This window comes from Poecilia reticulata, linkage group LG6 (genome assembly GCF_000633615.1).
Source record: "Poecilia reticulata strain Guanapo linkage group LG6, Guppy_female_1.0+MT, whole genome shotgun sequence".
Taxonomy (NCBI): domain Eukaryota; kingdom Metazoa; phylum Chordata; class Actinopteri; order Cyprinodontiformes; family Poeciliidae; genus Poecilia; species Poecilia reticulata.
In genome coordinates, this window is record NC_024336.1 from 19,316,520 (window position 1) to 19,341,154 (window position 24,635).

General features: G+C 39.3%; 2 protein-coding genes across 2 annotated transcripts in view; both read right to left on the minus strand.

Annotated features, from left to right (window-relative positions):
* The window catches only part of snrkb (SNF related kinase b), a 21,081-nt gene extending 8,325 nt beyond the window's left edge, over nt 1-12,756 (minus strand). The window contains exons 1-4 of the mRNA XM_008411682.2: nt 12,483-12,756; nt 9,719-10,018; nt 7,696-8,090; nt 630-771 (exon numbers count right to left, since the gene is read on the minus strand). Coding sequence (XP_008409904.1) covers nt 630-771; nt 7,696-8,090; nt 9,719-9,954 — 773 coding nt within the window. The 5' untranslated portion in view covers nt 9,955-10,018; nt 12,483-12,756. The remainder of the gene's footprint in view (nt 1-629; nt 772-7,695; nt 8,091-9,718; nt 10,019-12,482) is intronic.
* Nucleotides 12,757-15,178: 2,422 nt separating this feature from the next.
* LOC103466235 (probable E3 ubiquitin-protein ligase HERC3) lies at nt 15,179-23,945 on the minus strand. Its single transcript, XM_008411683.2, has 23 exons — nt 23,649-23,945; nt 23,450-23,570; nt 23,291-23,367; nt 22,758-22,979; nt 21,836-21,927; nt 21,604-21,734; nt 20,595-20,719; nt 19,974-20,050; nt 19,786-19,889; nt 19,602-19,661; nt 19,412-19,517; nt 19,126-19,312; nt 18,921-19,051; nt 18,706-18,807; nt 18,461-18,559; nt 18,126-18,278; nt 17,906-18,040; nt 17,657-17,820; nt 17,505-17,565; nt 17,359-17,429; nt 17,093-17,276; nt 16,911-17,010; nt 15,179-16,223 (listed from the first exon to the last, which is right to left on the minus strand). Exons 1-23 carry the CDS (start codon nt 23,857-23,859, stop codon nt 16,006-16,008), a joined length of 2,931 nt encoding a protein of 976 aa, XP_008409905.1. The 5' UTR covers nt 23,860-23,945; the 3' UTR covers nt 15,179-16,005.
* Nucleotides 23,946-24,635: the final 690 nt, after the last annotated feature.

The following is a 24,635-nucleotide window of genomic DNA, read 5'->3' on the forward strand; positions in this document are numbered from 1 at the left end:
ATATAAAACACATCTATAAACATCATATCTAAAAAGAAAAAAAAAACACCACTTCAAGTTAGGTAAAAATCACAACACAGCTGTTGCCCTAAACTTACTCATACCTACAGCTAGAGAAGTGATTATAAAGTTTCAAAGAGCTAAACTGTGACAGAACAATGCTGAATATGAGCCACATGTCACTGCCACCATGCACAGTGACCCGACACAAAATGAACCCAGTTTCACAGCCATCCTGGGAGTCAGAATTAAATCTTGTAGAAAACCCAAAGAGAAGAGAGCAGAACGCGAGAACCAGGACTGTGGGTGTCCAGGGAGAAACAGTAAAAGCATTGTGAAATATTACAGCGAAGCCTGAGGGCCTCTATTGGCAAAAGGAGGTTCTACAATCTTAACAGCAGGGGCCAATAATTGTAGCACAGTTGATTTTGTAGCGTGGGATTTTTATCCACTGAATACAAGAGGTCTAATTACAAGTTGGATTTTTGTAAATGTTTAAATGTTCGATTGAGGTACTGCAATAAATAATTAAATAAAAAATTCCACATGTGTACGAGTGGCACAACAAATATTAAAAATGACTTTACTTTGTCATGTATGGATGGATTATAACTCCTCAGTGTACTCACTCTCTGCAGCCGTCTGAAACGTGTTCGGGGACGGAGTAGCGACAGTCCAGAATCATGACCAGAGTCTCGCTGTCGTTGGTTTCCTGGAAGGGAGGGACTCCACAGACCAGCATGTACAGGATCACACCAAGAGACCAGATATCTGGAACACACAAGTCTTAGTCTTAGTGAGCAATTGGAGCCACTGATTGAAATAAAGAAAATAACTCGCAGAGAATAGTTGAACAGTTTCCTGTATCTAAAATGAAAGAATCCCACAAACGAGGGGAACAAAGCTATGTGTTACTTAAAATGATACAACATGAGAAAACTACAACAATTGTGTTACAAAGTATAAGCTAGATCAGGTCTGTGCAGCATTTTCACTGCTTAATAGAAAAATGGGGACTCTGTTTATCTCCTTAAAGGAAAAAGTATTCTAAAATATACATGTAAAATGGCTGAACATTAGTTTTGCTTGCGGTACTTTAAAATTTCCTAATAAGACATGAGCTGTCCAATTACTTTTTTTTCTGTTTTTATTGAAGAGATTAAGGGCTGAACATGAAACTTTCCAGTATCTGACTTGGTTAAATTCCGAATTAATGAAAGGGGAAACGTTTGAGTGAAGCAAGCTGCAGACGACTTAGATGGAAAACATGATTGAAAAAAAAAAAACACATTCACACATGTTAACCACTTATGACACTTCTGTTCTTTTTCCGTCTCCTSCCTTTCCTTCCTCTGGCATCCTGGTGCAAGCGTGGTTTTGATGCAGACTCAGGACAGCGTGAGCCAGACGGGAACACGCACTCGAGCCGAGCTGAGGGCTGAAGGCCCGTAACAAACAGAGGCCTCGTTGTGGTTGTGTGCTATTCTGAGAACGATCATCCTTCTGTCTTTCCTGCCTCTCTCTGCGTTTCTCCCAAACACTGGAGGCAGGAACACAGGCACATAATGTTCACTTCCAGTTTTAACCCCGGCGTGACACTAGAAATATCACACACATATCTAGGTTTGTATAAATGAAGATACTAAAGACTTTTTTAAACATTAAAAGATACTCCTTACTTTGTTCTTGGCATTTCTTCTAGTTTTATCATGAGTTTTAGCTTGTCTTAGTTAAAAATAATCAAACAAAACTAACATGCAAAGGTGCCTTCTAATAAGGAACAATACGCTATGAGTTACGATAGCTGTACGACAATCACAATATGAAATTTCTACATACTCAAACATCTTTTTGCAATTTTGTGCAACTACAGTTTTATTTTTCAGAGATTCTGACCATGTGAAAAATGCTAATTATTCATGCTAACTACTTTGTGCACCTCTTTTACGTTAGCACGCAATATGAAAACCAGACTTTTTAGCTTGATGCAAAGTCTTAATCCAACTAAAAATGGATCCATGCAAGGACACAATCGATAAGTTTCTCCTCTGTCCAGGGACTGGCGTTACTGGGAGCAGCGCTGATGAAGCATTCAGGCACTGTCCCATATTAAGCTCATGAGGGCCCAAACAAAAGCCCTCAGTTCTCCTCATACAATGTACACTCAAGCGCACGCTCACCTCCATCCAGAGCTGCGTTACGCAACAGGGAGGAGGAACCTCTTGAGTGCTGGGAGTGCTTTCCTCTCACTGGGGAATATCACACATTCCCACCACACATTAGTGGAGCCGCTGACGGCGCAGCGATCCAGTCCAGACACACACACACACACRCACACRCGCMCMCACACACACACACACACACGTACACACACACAGACAAAAGCACACACGGCATCTGCTAAATGTATAAATATGTCAGGGTTTACAGTGCCTTGGTCAAGCATTCGCAACCTGTTAGCTTTGTAACTTTTGGTCATATTACCACAAATTTTTATGTGTTTTATGGAGATCTGATGTGATAAGACAAAGTAAAGCAGGATTCTGGAATAAAAATGACGTTCTTTACTAATTAAAATCTTCAACCTTGTGCACTTGTATTCAGCCCCTTTTTTGTATCCTATATAAAATTTGGTCTAATCCATTTCTTTGAAGGTTTAAACATCTGAAAATACTGATCAATCTATTAACAGAAATCAGAGTTTGATACAATTATAAACTAAATCAAATTAGGAATCTGAAAATTCATGTTCAGATACTGCGCAGAAGAATGACAATAACACTTGAGTGAAAGAAAATAGTTTAGAAAGCCATATATAATTTCAATGTTATTACACAATAATGACAGTCATCAAATCGCAATTAAATAATTAAAATAACAGCTTGCAGTTGCAAACCGACAGACTGTGAAAAAGGGTTGAACAGGTCAAATAATATTGAGAATTTTGCAGGACTGTCTCAAAGTTCAGCAGCAGATCCAGGCTCTGCGGGTTTATTAGACAGGCACTTCCTTTGAGGTGCATATTTCAAGAGCAAGTACGTCATAAAGGGTCCGTTACAAAAGGCCATCCAAGTTCAGACAGAAAAAAAAAAAGGCGTCGTTTGGCGTATATTCGGGAGCTGAAGCCAGATTGAGCTCAAGCCTTCCTTCTGGTCACCAGTAACGTGGAATGTATGAGGAAAGTGTACTAACAATACCCTCTGATTCATTGACTATGGCGGACTGATAAGGAACATTTTTCACTTTACAAACTACATAATTAAAACAAGTGTCACTTTCACACTTCATTCTCAGTCCTAACTATAAATGTCACATATTCCTATTAATCTACCAGTTTGTCCTCTAAGACGGCAGCAAAAGGCTTTTCATAGCTAAAAAAAAAAAAAAATTATTTTCTTTTTATAGGGTACAAAAAAAAAAAAAAGATATCTGGTCTGGCATGGGAAGACCTGGGAAAGTGTGGGTTTTCCTCCTGGACAACCTGACAAGACTTCAGATAAGCAGAGAACAATAGAAAAGAAATATGTACCTGAACGCTGCATAAGAATGCAGCCAATCTGAAGCAGCAATAAGTTGATTTTGGGTTGGAAGTAAAATATTTTTTGTGGTAAATGTTTTACCTTGAACACTGTCAAGTAGGTTATTCAACCATGTTAGATTGAGGCGACAAGTATAGGCTCTAGTCAGAATATTTACATTGTAGAGGCAAAATTCTTTGTGAAATATATTTTAATGTAAAAGCTCAAAAGCCAAGAATGCATTGTTGTATAAAATATAACAGTTGCATAGTGACAGTTAGTTTTCTGCAACTTTTACCACTGTCTACATGGCATGTGGGTGAAAGTAATGAGCATAGTTAAAATGTTAAAATCAAAATATAGAGAATAATTAAAAGCAGTGATATAGATGAAGTGTTTTTGTAGGTACATTTTGTGGACTATGGCTTACAAGTCTTAGTATCTTAACAGTTTGTTAATATGTAGTTTTATCAATATGTTCTGCCACACCCGGTCCTTCGCCCTTCCATCCCTAATCTTGACGCCCCAGCAGGAACTGTGGCGTACTGTCGAGGTCACAGAGACCAGAACCAACAATGCAGACAAGCTGAAGGTCATTGTTAAAGTAATCTGAGCTTCCTTTGCACCTCAGCAAAACCTGTAAACTGTAAAGTATGTGGATATACTTGACACGAGGTTGATTTTTCTTTGAAAAAAAAACAAGAAAAAAGGTATTGTATTGTGTAAGTTCAGTTCGAACAAACTGAATTTTACAGTTTTCATTTGCTGCAATCATCAAGGCCAACAAGAATAAATGATGGAAATATTTAATTAGTTAAAAGTTATTTTCAACAATACTCTCTTTTATTGAGGTGCATATGGTCGTACTGACGTCGCCACGGATCCTGTGATAACTGATGGCTTTTAAGCTTCTTTAAAGAGAATAAAGAGATATGAAGGAACGTTTGAACTGTTAATAATTGTGACCAGCTGAGGGGTAATACTGAGGTTGACTGTGATGATTATTGCATCTTAAAATAAATATTTCATCTGATTAGCTTCTGAAAGCCGAGCTTTAGTTCTTGAAAATCCTTGTCTTATGTCCACGTTCCAAATCAGTGGAAAGCGAACATAAGACAAAACTTCAGGACATGCTGAGGATTTTTTTAAAATCTGTTTGTAGATTTTGTTACAAAGCTAACTTTTTCTTTTTGCTATTATTATACTGTGTTGCTGTGGAGATGGTGTCCTTTCCAAGCACTGGAACATTAATTGTTGATATAAACAAATTGCCAGCCTTCAGGTCGATGTGAAAACACAAAGGGGTTTTGTTAAAAAAAAAAAAAAAAAGCCTCTCTGGCTGTGCTGCTCTTTCCTGATCTATAACGGGACCTGTGAGTGCAGGAGGCTTTCCATGTGCCCCTCGCAACCGACCATCAGCTTCCACAAAACAAGAAATAAATGAGAGGTGCATGGTTGTGGCAGCAAGCTAAGGGGATGTCATGAGGTGTTTTCACGCTTGCAAAGACTTTAACTCAAGGAGTTGAGTCTGAGGACACAAACGTCAGACTCGGTCCCTCAAATTTTGCTATTTTAAAAAGGCAAAGTTTGAACTTTTCAAAGTGAGGATTGTGTGTGTGGAGGGTATTTACGGGCAGTCAGTGTTTTCAACTCCCCTTAAAAGAACATTGAGCAGGTAAATCAGCTGTATTTGCTAATCAGCTGATTTCGGGGGAGTTCTACATTTTTCCTCTTATCTTCACTCTGTACATAGAGAGTGTCCCAGCTGTTCCAATTTGAAATTCTTCTAAATGATTGTAGGAAAGATAGGGACTACTCAAAAGTAGTCAACACGACCCTAAAAAAAAAATTCACTTATCCCTTTAAGAATGTGACAGGATTACAAGAATTTCACAACTCTGTCAGCAGTTCTCTTAGGTTTGCAGCCGATTGCATGTATAAAGTTATGGGCCGACCTCATTTTACTGCATTTACACCTTGTGAACATCTTCCCTCTTTCTCTGCCTCTTATGAAACACACATCAAACAGAGCGCACATGCACAGTGAAGGAGGCCTGCTTAGGGCGGCACAGAGAGCAGTCACGGTGTTTGTGACGGTTTATGAGTCATCTTACTAAGCCGAGACGTCTCTGAGGGACATCTCCTCCGGCGTGCAGCTCAGGATTACATCCATAAATACATATGTGCTTGTGAGTGAGGGAGTCAGAAGAGTACGTTTCTATAGAAGCGATGACAAAGCCGTGTTATCGACAGGCTGAGTCACGCCGGACGATATGAAAATAGGGCAGAGAAAGTGCACTTCCTTTGCAGCGAAGCAGAGCGTGTTCTTGAGAGGAGCTAATAAAAAAATGAATTTAATAGGACGTCCCTTCAGAAACAGGAACCGACCGAGGAAAAAGGAACTGATGCAACTCGCGAGTCGTACTGAAAGTTGAGCTGTGTTTCTTCAACACCCCACCCATTGTTACACAGGGCAAGGTCACATGGAAAAATAAAAACAGACAATTCACGAGCACTTAAATTACACATGCTGTCATTTGGAGCCCATTTGCAACTTAAATGCACCAAATGTCCTTCTACAAGAGAGCACTAATTGCAGTGGGGTTGCATTTGTATTCAGTGCAGATGCGACCAGAGTAAAGAAGTGGGCCAGATTCTGCCAAAACAAAAATCCAGCCTATTCCAGCTTAGCAGATAAGACCACCAACCTCCCTGAGGCAGACACCCTCCCCCTCTCCCTCTCCCTCCTCCTCCTCCAACCCCACAAATGGGACACATAAAACCAAATCCCCTCAGCTCCCCTTCTGTTCCTGCAATGTCAAATCCCACAATCAGCGCAGCCTTCCCAATCAGAGCGAGCAGAAAAGGCACGGAGCTTCCCGTTTCCGCTTTGCGGCCTGCTCCACAGGGAGGGCTGCAGTGCAGAACGTGCCCGGTTGGCTCACAACGGGCTGACCCAAATACAAACGATAATCCTCAGCAGACGCGCTCAGACCCCGGCGCATTCACACATCGGCACGTGAACGAAGAGGAGCGAACACGAAAACACGAGAGGAGTACCCACGCAGGGTCAGGAGGGCAGAGACGGACACACAGCCTTTTACAGTTACCAATGCGAGAAGCACCGTGTTGCTCTGGAAAAAAGCTTTTTTGGGGGCCATCTTTTATTGAGATAGCTCTAGTGTAGCTAGAGCTTCTGACAACTGCATCCATCACACCAATGTAACAACTAGAGTTTTTTAAAGCCAAAAGGTGCTACAATAACTATTCTTCTCTCTGGTTTTATTCTGTAATGTTTTTGAGCAGCTCCCATAAGTGACAAATTAAATCTGCAGACTTCATTCATAAGTTAAGTGCACTGGAAATGCACTCTCATGAATCCACAATGGGTATATATGAATGCATATACTCATCATTTTTGAAGCTGTTTTTATCTTGTTGGCTGCTGACTGACTCCTGAAATAAAGGGGGTTAAGCTTTATTTCACTTTTTTTTAGCCCTGCATGGGCTGCAAAATGAGAACTGGGTGCGGTTCTCTATCAAGTTCAGGATGGAAAAAAAGAACGACCGCCGTCTTCTTCCACAAACTCTGTCTCAAGAGCAAGGGGCGGGGCTCCTCACTTCCGGTCTCCTGGTGAGACGTTGCCCGAACCTTGGTTACTTTTTTTTCTATTTAACAGGGTAATTGGGTCTGGAGTGCTAATTAAATTCTCCCACTTTATGGTGTATCACACCTGCATGGGCTGCAAAATGAGAACTGATATTAGCAACTAGTTTATATGTCATGCGACAAACCAATCAAACCATTTTTCCAAATTGTCCACAACTTGTTGTCTAGGAATTAACTCTAAGACTATTAGATTTGAATAAATCTATTAGATTTATTAGATTTGAATAAATCTAATAGTCTTATAGTACAAAAGTGAAATAAAAAAATTACAAAGAGAGTCAGGTGCAATTCTAGGATTGCGGAAATAGCTTGATAGCAGATAGTTTTCAGAGTTTATAGAAATTTTTGGTCAGGAAAAAAGAAATGTTTTCTTAAAGCAAACATTTAGAATGCCTCAAAAACTAAAGCGTTTTTGATATTTCAAAAATGATTTAGATCCACAAGAAAACAATCAATCATCCAAATTCAACATTCTCTAGTGGAAATAAACACGATCGAGTTTCTCACCCACAGCTGGAGCATCATATTCCTCTCCCAGTAGGATCTCTGGAGCAGAATAAGCCAGCGACCCACAGCTGGTGGCCAGCATCATCCCAGGCTGGAATAAATTGCTGAAGCCAAAGTCTGTCAGCTTGACGGCGCCCTGCTGGGGGAAAAACACCACGTTTTCTGGCTTCAGGTCCCGGTGCACCACGTGCAGCTGGTGGCAGTACGACACCGCTCGCACAATCTGGGCAAAGTGACGCTTGGCGGTGCCCTCCACCACGCCGCCTTCGTGGCGCAGGATGTAATCGTAGAGGTCACCGCCTTCGGCCAGCTCCATGACCAGGTAGAGCGTGGTGGGAGTGTCGATGACTTCATAGAGCCGAACCACGTTGGGATGCTGCACCAGCCTCATGCACCTACAAATGCGCAACAATAGTTGATTCCTGTTGCAATTCAAGAAATAAAAACTGTGGTTCTAGTGTAAATGTAAATAACAGTGCTTTGTATGCAAGTACATTTTGCGGAGTGGATTTGCCATGTTTTCGTGATTTCTTTTCTTAAAGAAATGGACAGATTGTGGTTTTCTTCACAATAGGAATGTTTTATTATTAACAGCACAACATTATGTTACATAAAGAACTGTGCATGCTCACTTGCATGCACATTTGTCGGCCCACTCTCAACACTAAATGACAATTAATTGTCAGGATGTCTGTAGCATCAAGTCACCAGCTGTTGTTTAGTCTCAGGAGGTGAGACTATCTATACATGAAAACATCCTTTATTTTTTATCTGATTTGTCATTAAATTCTAAAATAAAAAGGACACCACGCTAATTTAATCCAGTTAAACTACATTTGGTTTATTTATACAGACTCTATTTAATAATTTAATGACCAACACCTCAGACAAGAGTCATTCTTGCATGAATGCTGCTTGTTTGTCAGGCTAGTTAGTAAAAAAAAAAAAAAAAAAGGCTAGTTATTTTAGGAAACTCAGCTGATTGCATTGGGTCACCAACATTGCAGCAATCCCTCCTAAACGAGTGTATGGCCACTGAGGACAGCTGAATGCATGGTGTCATTAACTTTGAGACAATCGCTCATACCAAGCATGTATGTGGCTGCAGTAGAAAGGACCAACTCCCTTTGAACAAGAAGACGCGTCCAGTGAGCTCAGGAGGCTTGAGAGGACAGAGTAAGTCAGTGCAAGTGCGTGCAGTTGGTTGATTGACTGATACGGATGGGAGGTCTTAGATCTGATTAGGAAAACTTTGTTTCTCAGTATCTGACATGCTGATCACCAATCAAAGAGAACCAAGCAAATTCTGATCACTGTCCATGAATCTCTATTTTTTTTTTATCTTTTTACACCAAATCAATTTAAACAAACTACTGTTGATGTCAAACTGATGTGCCAAGATAATTCAGTTTACTGCAGATTATGTTTTCTTCTTTGTTTTGTCTTTCATTGCATCCTTCTTTTTAACATCACAACTTAAAGAAGCAATAAAAAAGGACAAAGCCTCAATTTGTACATCAATTTCTCACTCTGCCTGACCGTCACTTGTGCAAAATACACCAAGATGCTTAAACGTCTCACCAGTCTGACCTTCCTCCGACAGAAAGAGACGTGAGGACGTGGGTGGAGGGATTACAGTGTGGAAACATTTTTATCTGATTATTGAGAGATTTTAATATAAATTTTAAAATCGTCTGATTCAGGTCACTAGCCAAGCAATCAGTGTTTCCCAACAACTGTTGATATCAAAGCACCATGTGGTAAATTGTATTGAAATAAAGAATTGCTACACCGTAACATTTTATCTTATTTTGAATTCCTTAAAATCACAATTTCTTTCAATGTATCCTCAAATAAAATATAAATAATTTTAATCTAATTTCACTAGGACAAGCACAGAATGCATTCAAATAGACTTGTTCTCTCATGTCTTTTTTGACAATATCTTTAATATTTCTTTAATCTGTTTCTCATAGAGACGATACGTTGATTACAAATTTAAAACGTAATGATCATTTCTCACCTGACTTCTTGTAAGAGGTGGCTTGTTGCCATGACATCCAGTTTAGTCTTATCGATCATCTTTACAGCCACCAGTTGCCCCGTGTTGACATGACGGCCCAGTTTCACAACAGCAAAGTGGCCCCTTCCCAGCGTCCGGCCCAGATGGTAGAGGCCGCTGAGATCGGAGCGACCGGAGAAACCTCTGGGGTCCGCAGGCCCGTCCAGGGCAGAGGTCAAGTCCCTTGAGGAGTCCATGGTTGAAACAAAAGGGTGGAGGAGAGTTGGCTGAGTCAAGAGTTCCTCAATGCTGGGGGGTTGCCTAGCAGGATAAAGAAAAAGACAAAACAATGAAACGAAATGACAATGAAACGAAATTGGCCTCTGGCCCAAAGGGAGAAAGGCTTTAGACGAGGTCAGCTTCTGTTAATGCCCCATCCCTCGAGGCACCAGACCAAAAGTAGACCAATGTTCCACTTCATTTAACAATGGCAGACAGACGACAGAACAAGTTTAGATTAAGTACCGAGAGCGGATTACAGAATTACAGCACAATGTGAGCAGCAGAGGGAGAAATATTCCGTTATTGTCTCTGATGCTGGAGGGCTTGTGTTTGAGTTTGTCTCAAATATCTCCATCCGAAGCACAAATGGCACGTCGAATCAATACTGTAACAAGAAACCGTAATGTATAACGGCGCTCAAGTCCAAGTGAGTATGTGTTGGTGCCAGGAGACGACATTAAACCTGGTGATGTCATGATTGTATCCTCCGTCCCCAGAGTGGAGAGTTCTCCACCACCACCTTCATCAACGCAACCGTCAACATCTGGAGCAATGATGTCATTGTTTTTGTTTGTTTACCCCAGGACAACAGACATGGACCTGAAGGTGCTGCTCCGTGTAGGAATATGGAAGAAACACATTATTACATACAGTGGACAATCTGTGATGTTTTGGCCTCATTTTTCTTCCAAAGAACTCTAAAAGGTTTAGTTCATGGTAGTATATTCCCTTAAAAAGGTTTACTTTTCAACTTTTATTGTTTTTGCATAAGTTTGTTCAGTCATTTTGATTCCATTATAGCTTAATTCATATCTCTGTTTATTTTTAATTATCTTTATGTTATTTTTGATCTTATGATCAGGTTTTTCACAAGATTTCATTCTGTCATTTCGATCTTAAGCTATTGTTCTTGCTTTACCAGCAACTCTTAAGTAGCACAACCTAATATAGACACTGCTCATGGAGGAGCTCTCATTTTTTTAAAGGTGTCATGTCTAAAGTGCATATTTTCACCACTTTGTGCAAACAAATTGTGAAGATGAAACCAATCTACAGTGTTATCAAACCCTTTTCTCATCTGTAAGACCAAAGGAGACAAAGATGGGATGGATTAGATTGTCAACAGGAGCCTCAACGAGAAGCTCTTGGTGCGCTTCTTGGGAGATGAAAGAAATACAAAATGATCATCTGTCTCAGGTGAAATATTACCTCAGGGTGATCATTAGAAAGGTGAAGAATCAGCCCACAACTACACAGAAGGAGCGTGTTCATGATCTGAAGGCAGTTGACAATACAGTCACCAAGAATACAACTGGAAACCCAACCTCACAATGGATATTAACTTTGCAGTGCTCATGTACAGGCATGTATTAGCTGTCTGATTAAGAGAAGGTCTAGGGCAAAGTGTTAGAGTCAAATTAAATTACTACCACCAGCACAACAAAGGAGAGGCCCCAGAAGAACCACATTAAGGTGATGGAGTGGCTTACAACACCTCCTCCAGACCTCAGTCTAACAAAAGATCTGAGGAAGGAGCTGAAGCTTTGAGTTACCAAGCTCCAGCTAAGAAACCCAATGAATTAGAGAGTTTATATACAGAGGGGTGGACCAAAATATCTTCTAAGGAGTAAACGCATCTGGTGAGAAAGTAAGGAAAACGTCTTACTGCTGTGCAGATCATGGAAGCTTTCTTCACACAGTTCAGATTCATGTTTTGCTCAGGGATCAAATTACTATTTCACTCAATGCCAAACCATTCCACTTGTAACATTAATGTTACTCTTACTGGATTTTTGGCTTTACAAATGCAGCAGATAATCAATTGTGTACTCTTTCTCACTTTATTCCTCTGTATTTTTGAATTAATTTGCATGTGATAATTGTAATAATTAATAATTGTGCATCTCTAGTGATTATCTGGCATCTTTCAGCACATATATTGTGTCTTAAAGAGCTTTTGCTCTAATCTGATCCAGATGCTTATCCATGTTCAGCATATTTGTGGATACGTTTTTAATTTTCTATGTGTGTAGTTAGCAATCTGTTGTTTTTATCTTACGTTTAACCTTTGGTTGAATCTATTCAGTCTAGTTCCAAATGTATCTAACCACTTATTCGTGTTATTTAATTTGCCTTTCCATAGCAGCCTTTTTGAGTTTTAAAACCAAATGTCCTTTTCAAATAAATACATTTTATCAGTTTGATAATCATCAGCAGCACTTCATCACTTGCAGCGTCATCAAGCAGAGCTGCAGCCTCTTTAACACCCCTTTAAACAGCTTCATTGGGCCAAGTTCACACTGACAGGCCTCCTTTTTAAATGACACTAACAGAATTAGTGCACATCAGTTTGTTTCAGCTGGACTTGAGGCCAGCTGTTCAAACTGCAGTCCCAACTTGGCACACAGTCACCATCCTGGCTGAACAGCTCATCGGCTCCTCCGCAACAACATCACTCCGCTACAACGTCGGACAAACAACAGCAGCAGCGGCGCTAACTTACCATTGTTGCGCAAATGTCCCGTGATAACTGCAAGCGGCTCCGTATCTCCGCAGCCTCCCAAAGCCTCGGTGTCACCGCTGAATTCAGACGCAGAGACGAGCAGCATCGCCTCCTCGTTCTGCTCCCTCACTGCGCTCCACGTCGGTTCCTGGCGGAGCCACTCTTTCCACTTCTTCTTGATACGACTCTCTCCAGCTGAAGAGCCGCGCGCCCGCTCTGCAGCGGCTAAATCAATGAGAACTGGGCGTGCACGCGCAGTGCCCAGCAGCTTTCCTTCTGACGTCAATGCATTCCAGCTCGCCCTCGCGGACCGTGCGCGGTGCGGCGCGGCGTCCAGCGGCGGCGAGCTTCTCGTAGCGGAGTGGAAAATAACTGAATGAACTCATGTGAAGTCCAAGAAATTATGTAACGGACTCCTGTGAGTTTGTTCTCTGATTTGCATCGAGACAAAACGACCCATAACACCCCATATTTATTTAGACACGGTCTGATTATGAGCAAGGTGATTCACAGTCTGGTCGTTTGTAACTGTTTTGTTTCTTTTCGGTCTGCTAGATCAGAGGTGTCAATATTATTTACAGTTCGGGCCACATCAAGATCATGAATGTCCTCAAGGGGCCAGTTGTGGCAGAAAATACTGATAAAATATTAGCAGATTGCAGGCATATTAATCAGTTGCTGACTGCGTTCAGTAGGCTACTTCTTTAATTGAAATTATATTGAACATTTCTTCACATCGATGTATGTTTACAGTGCACAGATAAAATCTGCTTTGATTTGATTGATAAAATAATATTTAATACACAACCGTTTACCTTGAAGGTTCTGCTGCCCTTTAGAGTCTAGAGGGCCACATTAGCTATTGTGGGTCAGTTTTGGCCCCTGGGCCTTTAGTATAACGTGTGCTAAATTTGAGTTTTTCTTCATTAGCACAACCAAGAAGGAAGGCTTGGGGTGTGGGAGTGGATGCATACCCCAACCCTGGAACTTTTCTTGTTTACGTCATTAGATCTTGCTTTGATATTTTCTCACAGTACATGTATTTTTCAAAATGCAAGTTCTTTCTGCAGATAAACACTCTCACATCACAATGCTGTCAACGGGATGTTGTCTCAGGCATGCAAGGTTGTCTTTTACCTCTTACTGTAAAGATGGTCAGTATTAATTTTTGTTTCCTCAAACCATGGAATATATCTTTAAAAATCTATGCCTTTGCCTTTGAGTGAAAACTGTAATCTGTCTTTTTATGTTGACTTCTTTCTTGCTGAGAGGCCTTTCAGCTTATTGGTACAGGACTAGTTTCACAGTAGATAGTGAAACTTTCTTACCTGCTTCAATTTGTTCTTTTCTTCTGGGGTTCACAGAGACATTTTGCACCAAAACACATTCATTTATAGAACAAGGAACCAGCCTCAGGCCATCGTGTGACTGGTGGGCATTCCCATCGTGTTTATACTGGCATATGGCTGTATAAGTAGAGGAATTTGGCATCTTCAAGCATCTGGAAATTGTAGTTAAACATGGGCCTCGGGTGTCTTCCTAACTTGACAGATTTCGCTTGGTTTTTCTATGACATCATATCACAAGGAAGCAATGTGTTTGAGGTGATGTACTAAAATGCATCTACAAGTGTACCTGACATGACATAAATGTTGGGTGGTACCTTGTTAGAAGGTTACAAATGCACAACATATTCATCTGGGCATAGTAATCTTAATGTGTGCAAATCTCTGACTTTGAAGACAGTAATATACATTTTTAAGGAAAAAAATCTATGAAGAAATAACTTTTAAACCCTAAAAGACCTAAAACAGAAAATGTTTAATTTTGTGTAAAATCAGACAGATAGAAATTGTCTTTTATAGAATCTATTTAAATGTCCAAATAAGTTTCAAGTAAACATGCTACTCGGGCCATTTTAGCCTCTTTGTTTATTTTTTCCCCCTTTTGAACTAAATTTGATTGCCTCTGTGTTGCTTCTCTTTGTTTCAGGTAATTTCATATTTTGATTTCATGTGCAATTTGCCTTTCTGATCACATTTGGCCACCCTTTAGCATCCAGTCATCTTTCATCTTCTTTTAGTTAAAAAATATAATCACCTTTGTATTGATTTGTTTAATATATATTTAATTGTAGTCGTAATATCAGATAATTTACAATAATTCTATCTCAAATAATTGTTTGGTATTTGTTTTGATTCTCTAAGCTTTGTAGTTTCTTTCTCTCTTGTCACCTTGTATTTTATGCAAATCTGGTAACATTTCCAGTAGCATTTTTAAAAAAAATAAAATTAGGGGCTGTTGAGTATTTACAAAAAGATAATAATTCTTTGCATTTATTTAAAATTATGCATCTCAATTCGTGAAGGTTGGAGATTTTAAGCAAGTTACACTTTGAAGCTGCATCAGTGTGAAATGATGATCTCATCCCTGTTCTTTGTTTCCGTTCACGGTATATTCAACAGCAGAATAACAGCGCCATCTAGTGGTTTATTGTCCTCTCCAGCAAGAGAAGTCAAGAGAAAACAGTTTATTTTAGTCTTTCTCTTAAACGTTTTTTCACACATTTGGCTCCATCCACCACATTGTTTATTTTCTTCATGTTCTGCAGAAACTATAACAGAAACAGTAGCAGTAACCTTTAATGATTAGTTTTACTTCATGACATTCAGTTGATTTGTACACATATAAACTGATATGTTTATATTTTTTTAGTTTGATTAAATACATTATAGGAATGTAGCCAGCAAGCTGCATTGATGACAATATTTTTCTCAAACCAAATCCCATTTTCCCCCCAATAACCACCAGTCTTTAATTATTTCCAACTACATTGTAGCTTATTATACAGTTACAAATGTGAAAGTCACAAATCACAAAGAATAAGCAATTATTACAATTTCTAAAACATAAAATCATCACCAGACTCCCAGCCACTGAGTAGCCATGGTGGCTAATATTCACTTAAGGCATATTTCAGTGATAATATAAATAGTTTAAGTCAAGTCAAGTCAGGTGGATTTGTGTTTCATTTCAGCAGCTTTACATATCAAAAATACTAAATTACAAAGTTATAAAGAAAACCCCATACAGTCAACAATTGAACAAACATTGCATTTTTATGAGTGCCTTCACCAAAATCATACACATCAAATATGTTGGTCAATGTTTCATAAAAAAAAATAATGATCTTCTTTACCCTTTGTTTAAACAGACAGGGAACAAAGTCACATCAGAAACAACACTAAGAATAACAAGTGACAACCCAAAAATGTAAACATGTAAGGAAATACATGTCTGCATATCACATAATAATAAAATACTTTATTTAGCAAAGCCTTGAGCAAATAAAATTACTAACTGCAGTAGATCAGACAAAAAAAAAAGGTCATTTGTTTAGTATAAATATATAAGAGATATATATTTTAAGTGCTTTCACTTCATTTTAATAGCATATTTTCAGTGCACTGCAATGTATTTTCCTGAGTTAGTGTGTGAGTTAGTGTGCGAGATGTTAATAGATTCATGTCCTGAATCCTCTCTCTGGTTCCAGGGCCTCCGTCAGTCTTTCCTGCATGATCTCTTTGGTCGAGTACAACGGCAATTCAAGGATAGAGTGACACGTCAATGACTCTGGGAAATGTTCATCATGGGAGCCACTCTCGATTTGTTTTATTCTTATTTTCATCCTGATCTGGTCCATGCCAAGAACAGGGACTTTCCGAGACCCAGTCAGAAACACTGAGGAAGACAAAAAGAAAAAATCCACTCAAAAGACAATCAAATAATCACATTTTTATGATTTCATGACAAATGTGTTCAAACTACAAAGACACATGTTCAAAAATAATATACACGCCACTGGTTTAATGAGATACAAACCATTGGAAGTGGGGCTAAATAGCTTTTCCCTGCCACTTTCACTGCGTTTCCTATACACAACACTAACACTGGACACTAAACTCTGAAGTCAGCTGATCTTGGTATTATTTCTGCCTGGGAAGAATGAAACCCTCATCAGCATTTTTATCAGCTGCATGAAAGGAGGAAAGTGAGAGGTTTTTCTGTGCAGCGGAGCTGTAAACAGTATATAAGGATGCCTGGGTCTAATCACATGAAACCCTTGCACACAAAGCGTGGAGTAGCTGTGTTTGTGTTACTAAAGGTGAGTAAGCACAACAAAGTGGAGTTTCAAAGCAGCATTCTGGTTTATTGAACAGAAAAGCTTATCATTGCTATTTTCTACTAAATATGAGTGGAACTGATTTTAAATGTATTTTTTAAAGATCCCTGAAGACTGTTTGCTGCAATTTACAGCAATATAAATAAACTCAATTGAATTTAAAAGAATCGATAACTCTTTGTCTGCCAGTGATTGTCTTATGTCAAAACTTTTAGACAAGAAAAAGAACCTAGAAGGTTACTTACAAATAAAATCTTTTTTCTGTTCTTCTGTAAGTTCATCAAAAACTTCCCAAAACATCTGTATGGTTGGGTGTTTGTCACTGAACAAATCATACTGTGTGTTCTGTGTAGAGTAAAACAGAGTTATGAGTTTTATTGCAGCAATTTCAAAGAACGTAGCAGTGGAAAAAGTAAGCTGAGTGTACCTGTTTGAGCTTCACCCAGTTATAGATGTCTCCACCCGCTAAGACTCCCTGCAGCTCCTCTGGTCTAAAAAGCTTCACCAGCTTCTGGTCACACACCAGGAAGAAACCGCGCTTGAACTCCTGAAACACGCCCTCCACTGACGTGTTGAAGGCATAATTCACGTAGGCATCCACAAACTCTTTCCTGTTTGGGAGAAAGACATTCGAAATCAGCCAACCTCTCTAACTGAATTAACAATGAGAGCTTTTTGGTTTGAGTGGCTTACTTATTTTGGTTTGTGACCAGCTTTCCTGGATTACTAGGATCAAGGTCAACATCTTTCTCATCCCAGTTAATCTGAAAGTAAGGAATGAAGAAGTTTGCAAAATCGCATGAAAAACTCTGAAGGGAATAATTAAGATTATCACCAACCTCGAAGGTGATGTCCAGGTCTTCCAGGTTGTCTTCGTAGTCCAATATGTACCGCAGACACCTTCAAAAAGAGCCAAAACAAATAAGTTATTGAATCATCTAGCAGCTACAATTTTGTCTAGACTTTTAGTGAAATTTTAATACTTTCTCACCCTCCTGGGCTGAACTCCATCATATCTTCCAGAGTTGGTTCAATGTCGAGCAGCTTTTTGAACAGAACCAGTGGGAAGGGCAATTGTAGGAAGTTGTTGTTGTACAAGGCCAGTCCACACAGAATCCCAAACAGGTGGAAGTTTTGCTGGTCGCTCTCTGCTGCCTGCATTAATAAAATACAAACAATATTAAGTCTGTCTCTAGTGGGAAAGGAAGCATTTTAAAGATGAATGAGAACGTCTTCTTACTCTGGAGGAGAACCAAGCTAGTGTTTTAGACTCGTTCAACATGAACATCTCTCTTTTTTCTTTAACTATGTTGATGTGATGAAAGAAATCTAATCTATAGACCCGTGTGATCTTTGAGTCTCCATCAAGGTGCACCTGAGAAATACACATTTTACAAATGTTTAGAGGACAAGGTGGCCTTGCTGAGCTTTAGCATTGATAGTAAAAACTAAACACTCACCACGAGTGGCTTCTTGAGGTCAGTTTGACGAGCAGAGGCCAGCTGAACAAAAGCTTCCTCCAAAAGAGAAGCTCGGCTCAGGTTGAGTTCAAAATAAAGATTTGACTGGGGAATCCATCCAAAGGGAGGAACAAAAACCTTCTGAAGCTCCGCCTAAGGAACAATTTTGAGTTTCAAATAAAAGCAAAATAAATAACTTTGAAAGACATTTGTTTTCAAGCTTCATTTTGTGACTACTTCAGACTGTTAATCTTGTACCAACACTCACTTTTTTAAGGAAAAGTACAACTTTATATTTGTATTACTGTTAATGTTTGATGCCGATGCTTATTCACCTGAGAACAAGCAGTGTTGGTGTCAAAAACCATTTTCTTTGACTTCAGATCCATAAGAAATGGAAAATCACAGAGCAAGAGGGGTTGATTATCCCCCATCTGAGGAAATAATGACAATAATAAAAACAAATTTTATTCAGATTATTAACATGACTGCCTTAATAATATATATATATATACATATCTCTTTACTATTTTGTTGAATACATGAAAATAAATATAGAAATTAACCTCTAATTATTTACCCCGTTTAGTGACATTCTACGCCAGAGCTGCAGATCTTCTTGAAGAAATGTTGGATTAAACTCCACACAAAATGTCTTTTCAGGGATTTTCTTCCTGTTGGCCTTTAAATTAGACAAACATGTGCAGCGTCAGAAAGAGTAGGCATGGGTAGAGATTATGTACTTTTTTGCCAAAATGAAAATGAGATTAAATGTGATGTGAAGTTGATACTAACGTTGTACAGATTCTGGAGGATCAGCAGGATACTCTTTATTGAGATGCGAGAAACTCGCCATGAGAGGGCCGCCTTCCATACGCTTACATGTCTCGTCATGGTAGAGGATGACAGTGAATACCACCAGTCTCCTGAGGAGGACAGCATTGATGAGAGTCGGTCCAATACTGGATTTAACTTTTATTAGAGGCCCGTTTCACTGTACCTATAATCCGGAGGCTCTCAGGAGAAAGTTTTTGGAAGGCAGCAGTGATTTCCTCAGCCAGCTGTGGCTGACGATGTTTCTGAGTCACATGAAGAAGCTCAGTCAGAACCAGGAAGACCCTCAAACCCTCCACTCCCACCGGTCTGTTGTCAAGACGAGGAAGCAACAGCAGCACAGCCTTTTCCACCTGTTGGAGCAAAACAAGAACCTGGGTTTAAAAAGTCATCTTCCATCACTAAATCAGATCGTAAAATAAAACGTGCATGTTTTTATTTTGTAGTCAAACCTCGGTTCGAAGAACATCCTTAGTTAGCAGGTTTTTAAACACTCTTTTGGCCAACGATAAATCCAAACCAGGGTAGTTTGATGAGGTCTGGAAATGCTTATCTTTGCTAAAATGATTTTTAAAAATATCTAATTTAAAACAGGAACAGATACAAAGAAATTCAGATTAAAACTTGAAAGTCTGTATGTACCTCTGTTCAAGGAAACTTCGATTCACAATTGAAGGAGAGGAAAATGTTCTATGAATTTCCCTGTAAAGGTGTTAAGAGGTCATTAGCAAAATTACACAATGCAAAAAAATTAAAGATTACTCAATCATAATAACATACTTGGCAAGTAAACATCTGGTAATGACATGAACTGGATTATTCTTACCGTTTTGCCGCTTGCCCCAACTGTGCATCACATTCAGAGGTCCATTGAGCCACCAGTTTTTCAATGGGCTGTTGTGTTAAGTTGATCTTTGAGTTCAATCCATCCTGGAAACAAAACAGGACAAAAGATTATGTGTTGACATAAAAGGATGAAGATATTGCTAAACTTTCAAGAATTTGTGGTGTTACCTCTGTAGGTCTCCAGGTTGCAAACGAACAATCTGCTCCAGCAAAGATGTTTTCAATCCGGTGACCGTTTGTGGAACCTACAGAGAAATAATAAATGTTATTTAAATATGTGACATTACTTTCCTCGGTTATTAAGAGAGTGATATTTAATAGATTGCAGGAACAATCTTCCTTATCTTCATGCAATATATTATGTTTGAAATAAGATGGCTATTTTGTTGGTAACATTGTTCCTGGACCACACATAAAGTTTCCTTATCTCAGTTAGAGTTTAACTATTTTTCTGTGTTGTATTTATTGCTGCGTCTTGGCCTGTACTCTCTTGAAAAATAGTGTTTTAATCTCAATGGGTTTTTAATATGGTTAAATAAAATTTGTAAAGGTTAAAAAAAATATAAAACTTTTGGGTTGACAAATTTACAATGTACTCTTTATCAGTGGAAGTGCAAAATGCATTTATAATCTGTAAAGGTACAGTCAGCTTTCATTGAAAATAAGTTTTAGTTCATAGAGTGAGACTTACTGCTGCCAACACTGTAGATGGAATTTAAATAAATGTAAAGTTTCTTCAATAATTCATTTTTTTGTACCTTTACCTTAGTACAAACTGTCAGGACTTACAGAGAGGTATTTGGACAGGTAGTGGGACAGACGGATGACTCTCCTCGTCACGTCCCAGCTGCTGATGGTCATTACAACCAAAGGAGTACGCCTTCATCCGGTCTGTCAGCACCAAGGTGTGATACCTGGAAGAGTAAAAGCAGTTTGGTTAATAATTACAAACCTACAGTATCATTTACATAATTTTAATGCACCCTCTTGTATGTGCTTTTGTTTCAAATACAGACTGATCCAGCACAAAAAATCAAAGATTATTTCATCTTGATGTAATTCTGATTGCATTTTTTTTATCACTCTTTTTGGCAGAATTAGTGGGCTACATTTAAACTGCTTGGTTTCCTGGTACAAATCTGGCTTTTAGGCATATTTTCAACTCAGTTGAGGTCAGGGATTTGAGGAGATCATTCCAGAAGCTTAATGTTTCTTGGCTTTTTCATTACAAATCCAGTTTTGATCTGTCTGGGAGAGCTTTCCCATTGAAACACACAATTCTGTCAACGTTTCAACCATTTGTCCATAAACTGTCGGCCCTAATAAAACAGAGAATACTTTGGATGTTTAGGAACAATTGAGGTTGGATAAACTGATGGTAAAGTGGGAGATCCTGGAGCCTCAAAGTCACCATGGACTGAGTGTAATGCCCAACATGGACAAACCAAAACCCATCTAGAAAAACAATTTATGGTCATAATGACGTTTAGAGGTGTTTGTTCATGGTGACAAGAAAAATGTATTGGGGGGATTAAGGTAAGGCCTGTAGACTCTACTACATGTGAAGCATCATGCAGATAGTCTGTTTCACTACCACTGCTAGGGACGCACAGCAGAAAGTGGATGGAGTAATGAAAGACAATTTCCTAATTAAAACTAACAAAAGTTTTTTTGTAGTATAAGTCTTGCTTTAAGTCACGTCACTATAAGGTAGATCTGTTTGGAAAAAAAAACAGCCAGAAAATATCTCACTGTGCACATGAGGTCACAATAAGCTTATAAAAGTATGCTAAAGTACCTCCCACATGCGGTTGTGGTGACCTTTGCCCCCCAGAGCTCTGCAACAAGCCGAGGACGGAGCTCATTTTCTAATGAGTTGTGTCCAAGCTGTCCGTGTTGGCCGGAGCCAAACGTAAACACGGCACCGTCCTGAAAAACCAGGAAACCACATTGATTAGTCTCACTTCTCATGTCGGCAATAAAAGTTTCAATTTCTGTGAAATCTGAAACAAGACTTTAGGATCACTGACCTTTGTCAGAGCAACAGTGTGTTTCTGTCCACAGGAAATATGAGCGACTTTCTTCGTGTTCAGATAATTGACCAGCACTGGTGTGTTTCTATCTGTATGAAATACAAAACAAATACTTTGAGTTGCAGTAAAATAATGTCGGACACTTTATTAGAGCATACCAGTCTGAACCAGCGGCATGCAGTCGGGGGGATGAAGGTGAGACTCTTCCTCACATTCATCATCACAAGTAAGAGTAAATCTATTTTTACACTTCTACAAATTTGTTTTCTCCATCCATCCATCCATTTTCTTTCACCCTTGTCCCTTAGTGGAGTCGGGAGGGTTCAAATTTGTTTTCTGTATAATTTAAATATTCTTATGGTTGAAATCGTTGCCTTATGATTTTAACCATAAGGCAGCGATGAGCTGCGTCTCACCTGGTTGTGCTGTCTAATGCCTATTGCTGTCTTTATATTTGCAAAATACACATTTAATTACACATTACACATTGTGACATTCAGACTTTTTTATTTTCAGACTTATTTTATTTAAGTCTGTCTAGTAATGTGGGTTAAATATTTTTGTCTTTCGCAAAGAAAAATCACAGGGAAAATGCAGCGTGAGGCAGAGAGTACCATGCCTCACGTAGGTGGCAGTGCTGAGCCTGACAGACTGGCTGACAGGTGATTGAATTAAACATCCAGACTAGGAAAACTCTCCTCTGTGGAAGCAGTCAGACTTTTAAATGTTAAATGTATAATTACAACATAATTAAAAGCTATTAAGCAAATAAAATTTTTTAAGTAAGGCCTTACTTTAAATAAGGTTAATATATTTGTATATCTGACTCCACAGCAGTCAGTGGCTGACCAGTCATCAGCCACACAGCGTGCCACTGGTCTGAACAGAAGCAGAGGGTAGTAATGTATCTGTGCCTCACCTTCAGTGTCTCCCAGTCCGAGCTGACCACAGTCATTTCTGCCCCAGCCAAACACGCCTCCGGACACGGTGAGAGCAAAGCTGTGCTCTCCTCCCGCAGAGATGCGAACCACCGGGATGGCGGACAGAGATCTAATGTGTTGAGGTGAGCCGGCTCCAGAATGACTCCCACCCAGTCCCAGCTGACCCCTGGAGTCCTTTCCCCATGTGTACACTTGATCATCTGTGGAAAAAACATCACCCATTGAGTTGTTTTTCTTCTTCTTGGCTGCTGCAAGAGGGATTAACCAGAGGTCAGATCTCAAAGTAAACCAAAAATTGGTGCCAGCCAGGAAGAGCCTGATTACCCCCTTTTTTTAATGTAAAACTCAACTTAAAAAAATCAATCTGTTTCAGATACTGACCACTAATAACTATTCCACAAAACCACACTTTAATAATTGACTAATTATCCTAACAAATGATTAATAAATCTACATTATCTCATGTTTCTAACCAACTATTGAAATAGAGCAGACTGCGAGTTAACAGTACCTTTGGTGAGAGCAACAGTATGATGGCTCCCACAGGCAATCTGGGTCACTATGACGCCGGACAGCGCTGGTGGAGGTCTGATAAAATACAACCCCATTTACAAACACGTTCCAAGATCATCGCAGTAAAAATAAAACGTGGCTTTGAGTTCCCTGTTACCTGGGAGTGAACGGAGTGACTTTTGGGTCCAAGCAGAAGACTTTACCTCCATCAGAGAGCAGCGTGACAACATCATCTCCACAGCTAACAGCCCGGATCTTCTCACCGCAGTCAACAAACTCTGCAAATTTAGCAACAGCACATGAGTGCAAACATGAAACTTTCTCTCGTCCGGTCACTGTAAAGGATTACGACTCACTTTGTTTCCCTCTTCTCCCATCTGCGCTCTCCTGTGTGCGGATAATAGACGCCTCTCCAGCATCTTTGACGAAAGCGAGAACATTGCGAGCAGCAGAAAGGTCCCTGATGTGGAAGCTGACGTTTAGAAAGTGAACTCGATCTGAAGTTGGGACATTTGAGCCCTTTTTCTGGCGAAAGCTCTGCCGGTAGTCCTCTCCCCACGAAAACATGTTGGTGAATGAGGCTGTGATTCGTTTACAGCGGGTCCTTTTAATGACTCGGCTGTAAGAAAAACGAAACTGGGCTTGTTGCTCTTTCCAACAACCGCGAGGAAAGGAAAACAAAACTGTGACGCGTGATAAAAAATGACACGCCTACAGTCAGAGAAGCTATCTCCGTAGAGAAGGTAAACGAAAGTGAAACCTTCAAGTATTGAAGTAAGAACTGCACTTTCTGCATACTTTGAATTTCCTAGTAAATAGAAACATATACAGGGATTTTTACTGAGAGGCAAACTTTGGTGCACTCAAATCTACTTTTAGTAAATTTGGCTGAAGAAAAAAAACGACATAAGCCTTGTTCTGATTGTTGAGAACAGAATAACATGTTTTAATTGGTCCCAAAATACTTTAGAAATAGGCTACTTTAGAAACTGGTGGACTTTCATTAAATAAGGCAAACATAAATAATCATTTTTAAAGTTTTGGATCCATAATTTAACCCTTGTATGTCGAAATGGTATGAACATTTAGGTATGAACAGAGTCATCATACAATAAAGGTGATTGCAGTACGGCTGCCAGTTTCTTTAAATCTTAAAATTTTATTTTGAGTTATTTAAAATATTTTAATCTGAATGCTAAAGCTGTTGTATCAAAGTCAATAGTACTCAGTCTTAATATGTATTTTGTATGGTCTGTGTTGATATTCAAACATGATATTATTTGTGCTTTTAGTTAAATAAAAATATTTATTTGATCCACGAGTACATCTGACTTGATGATTTT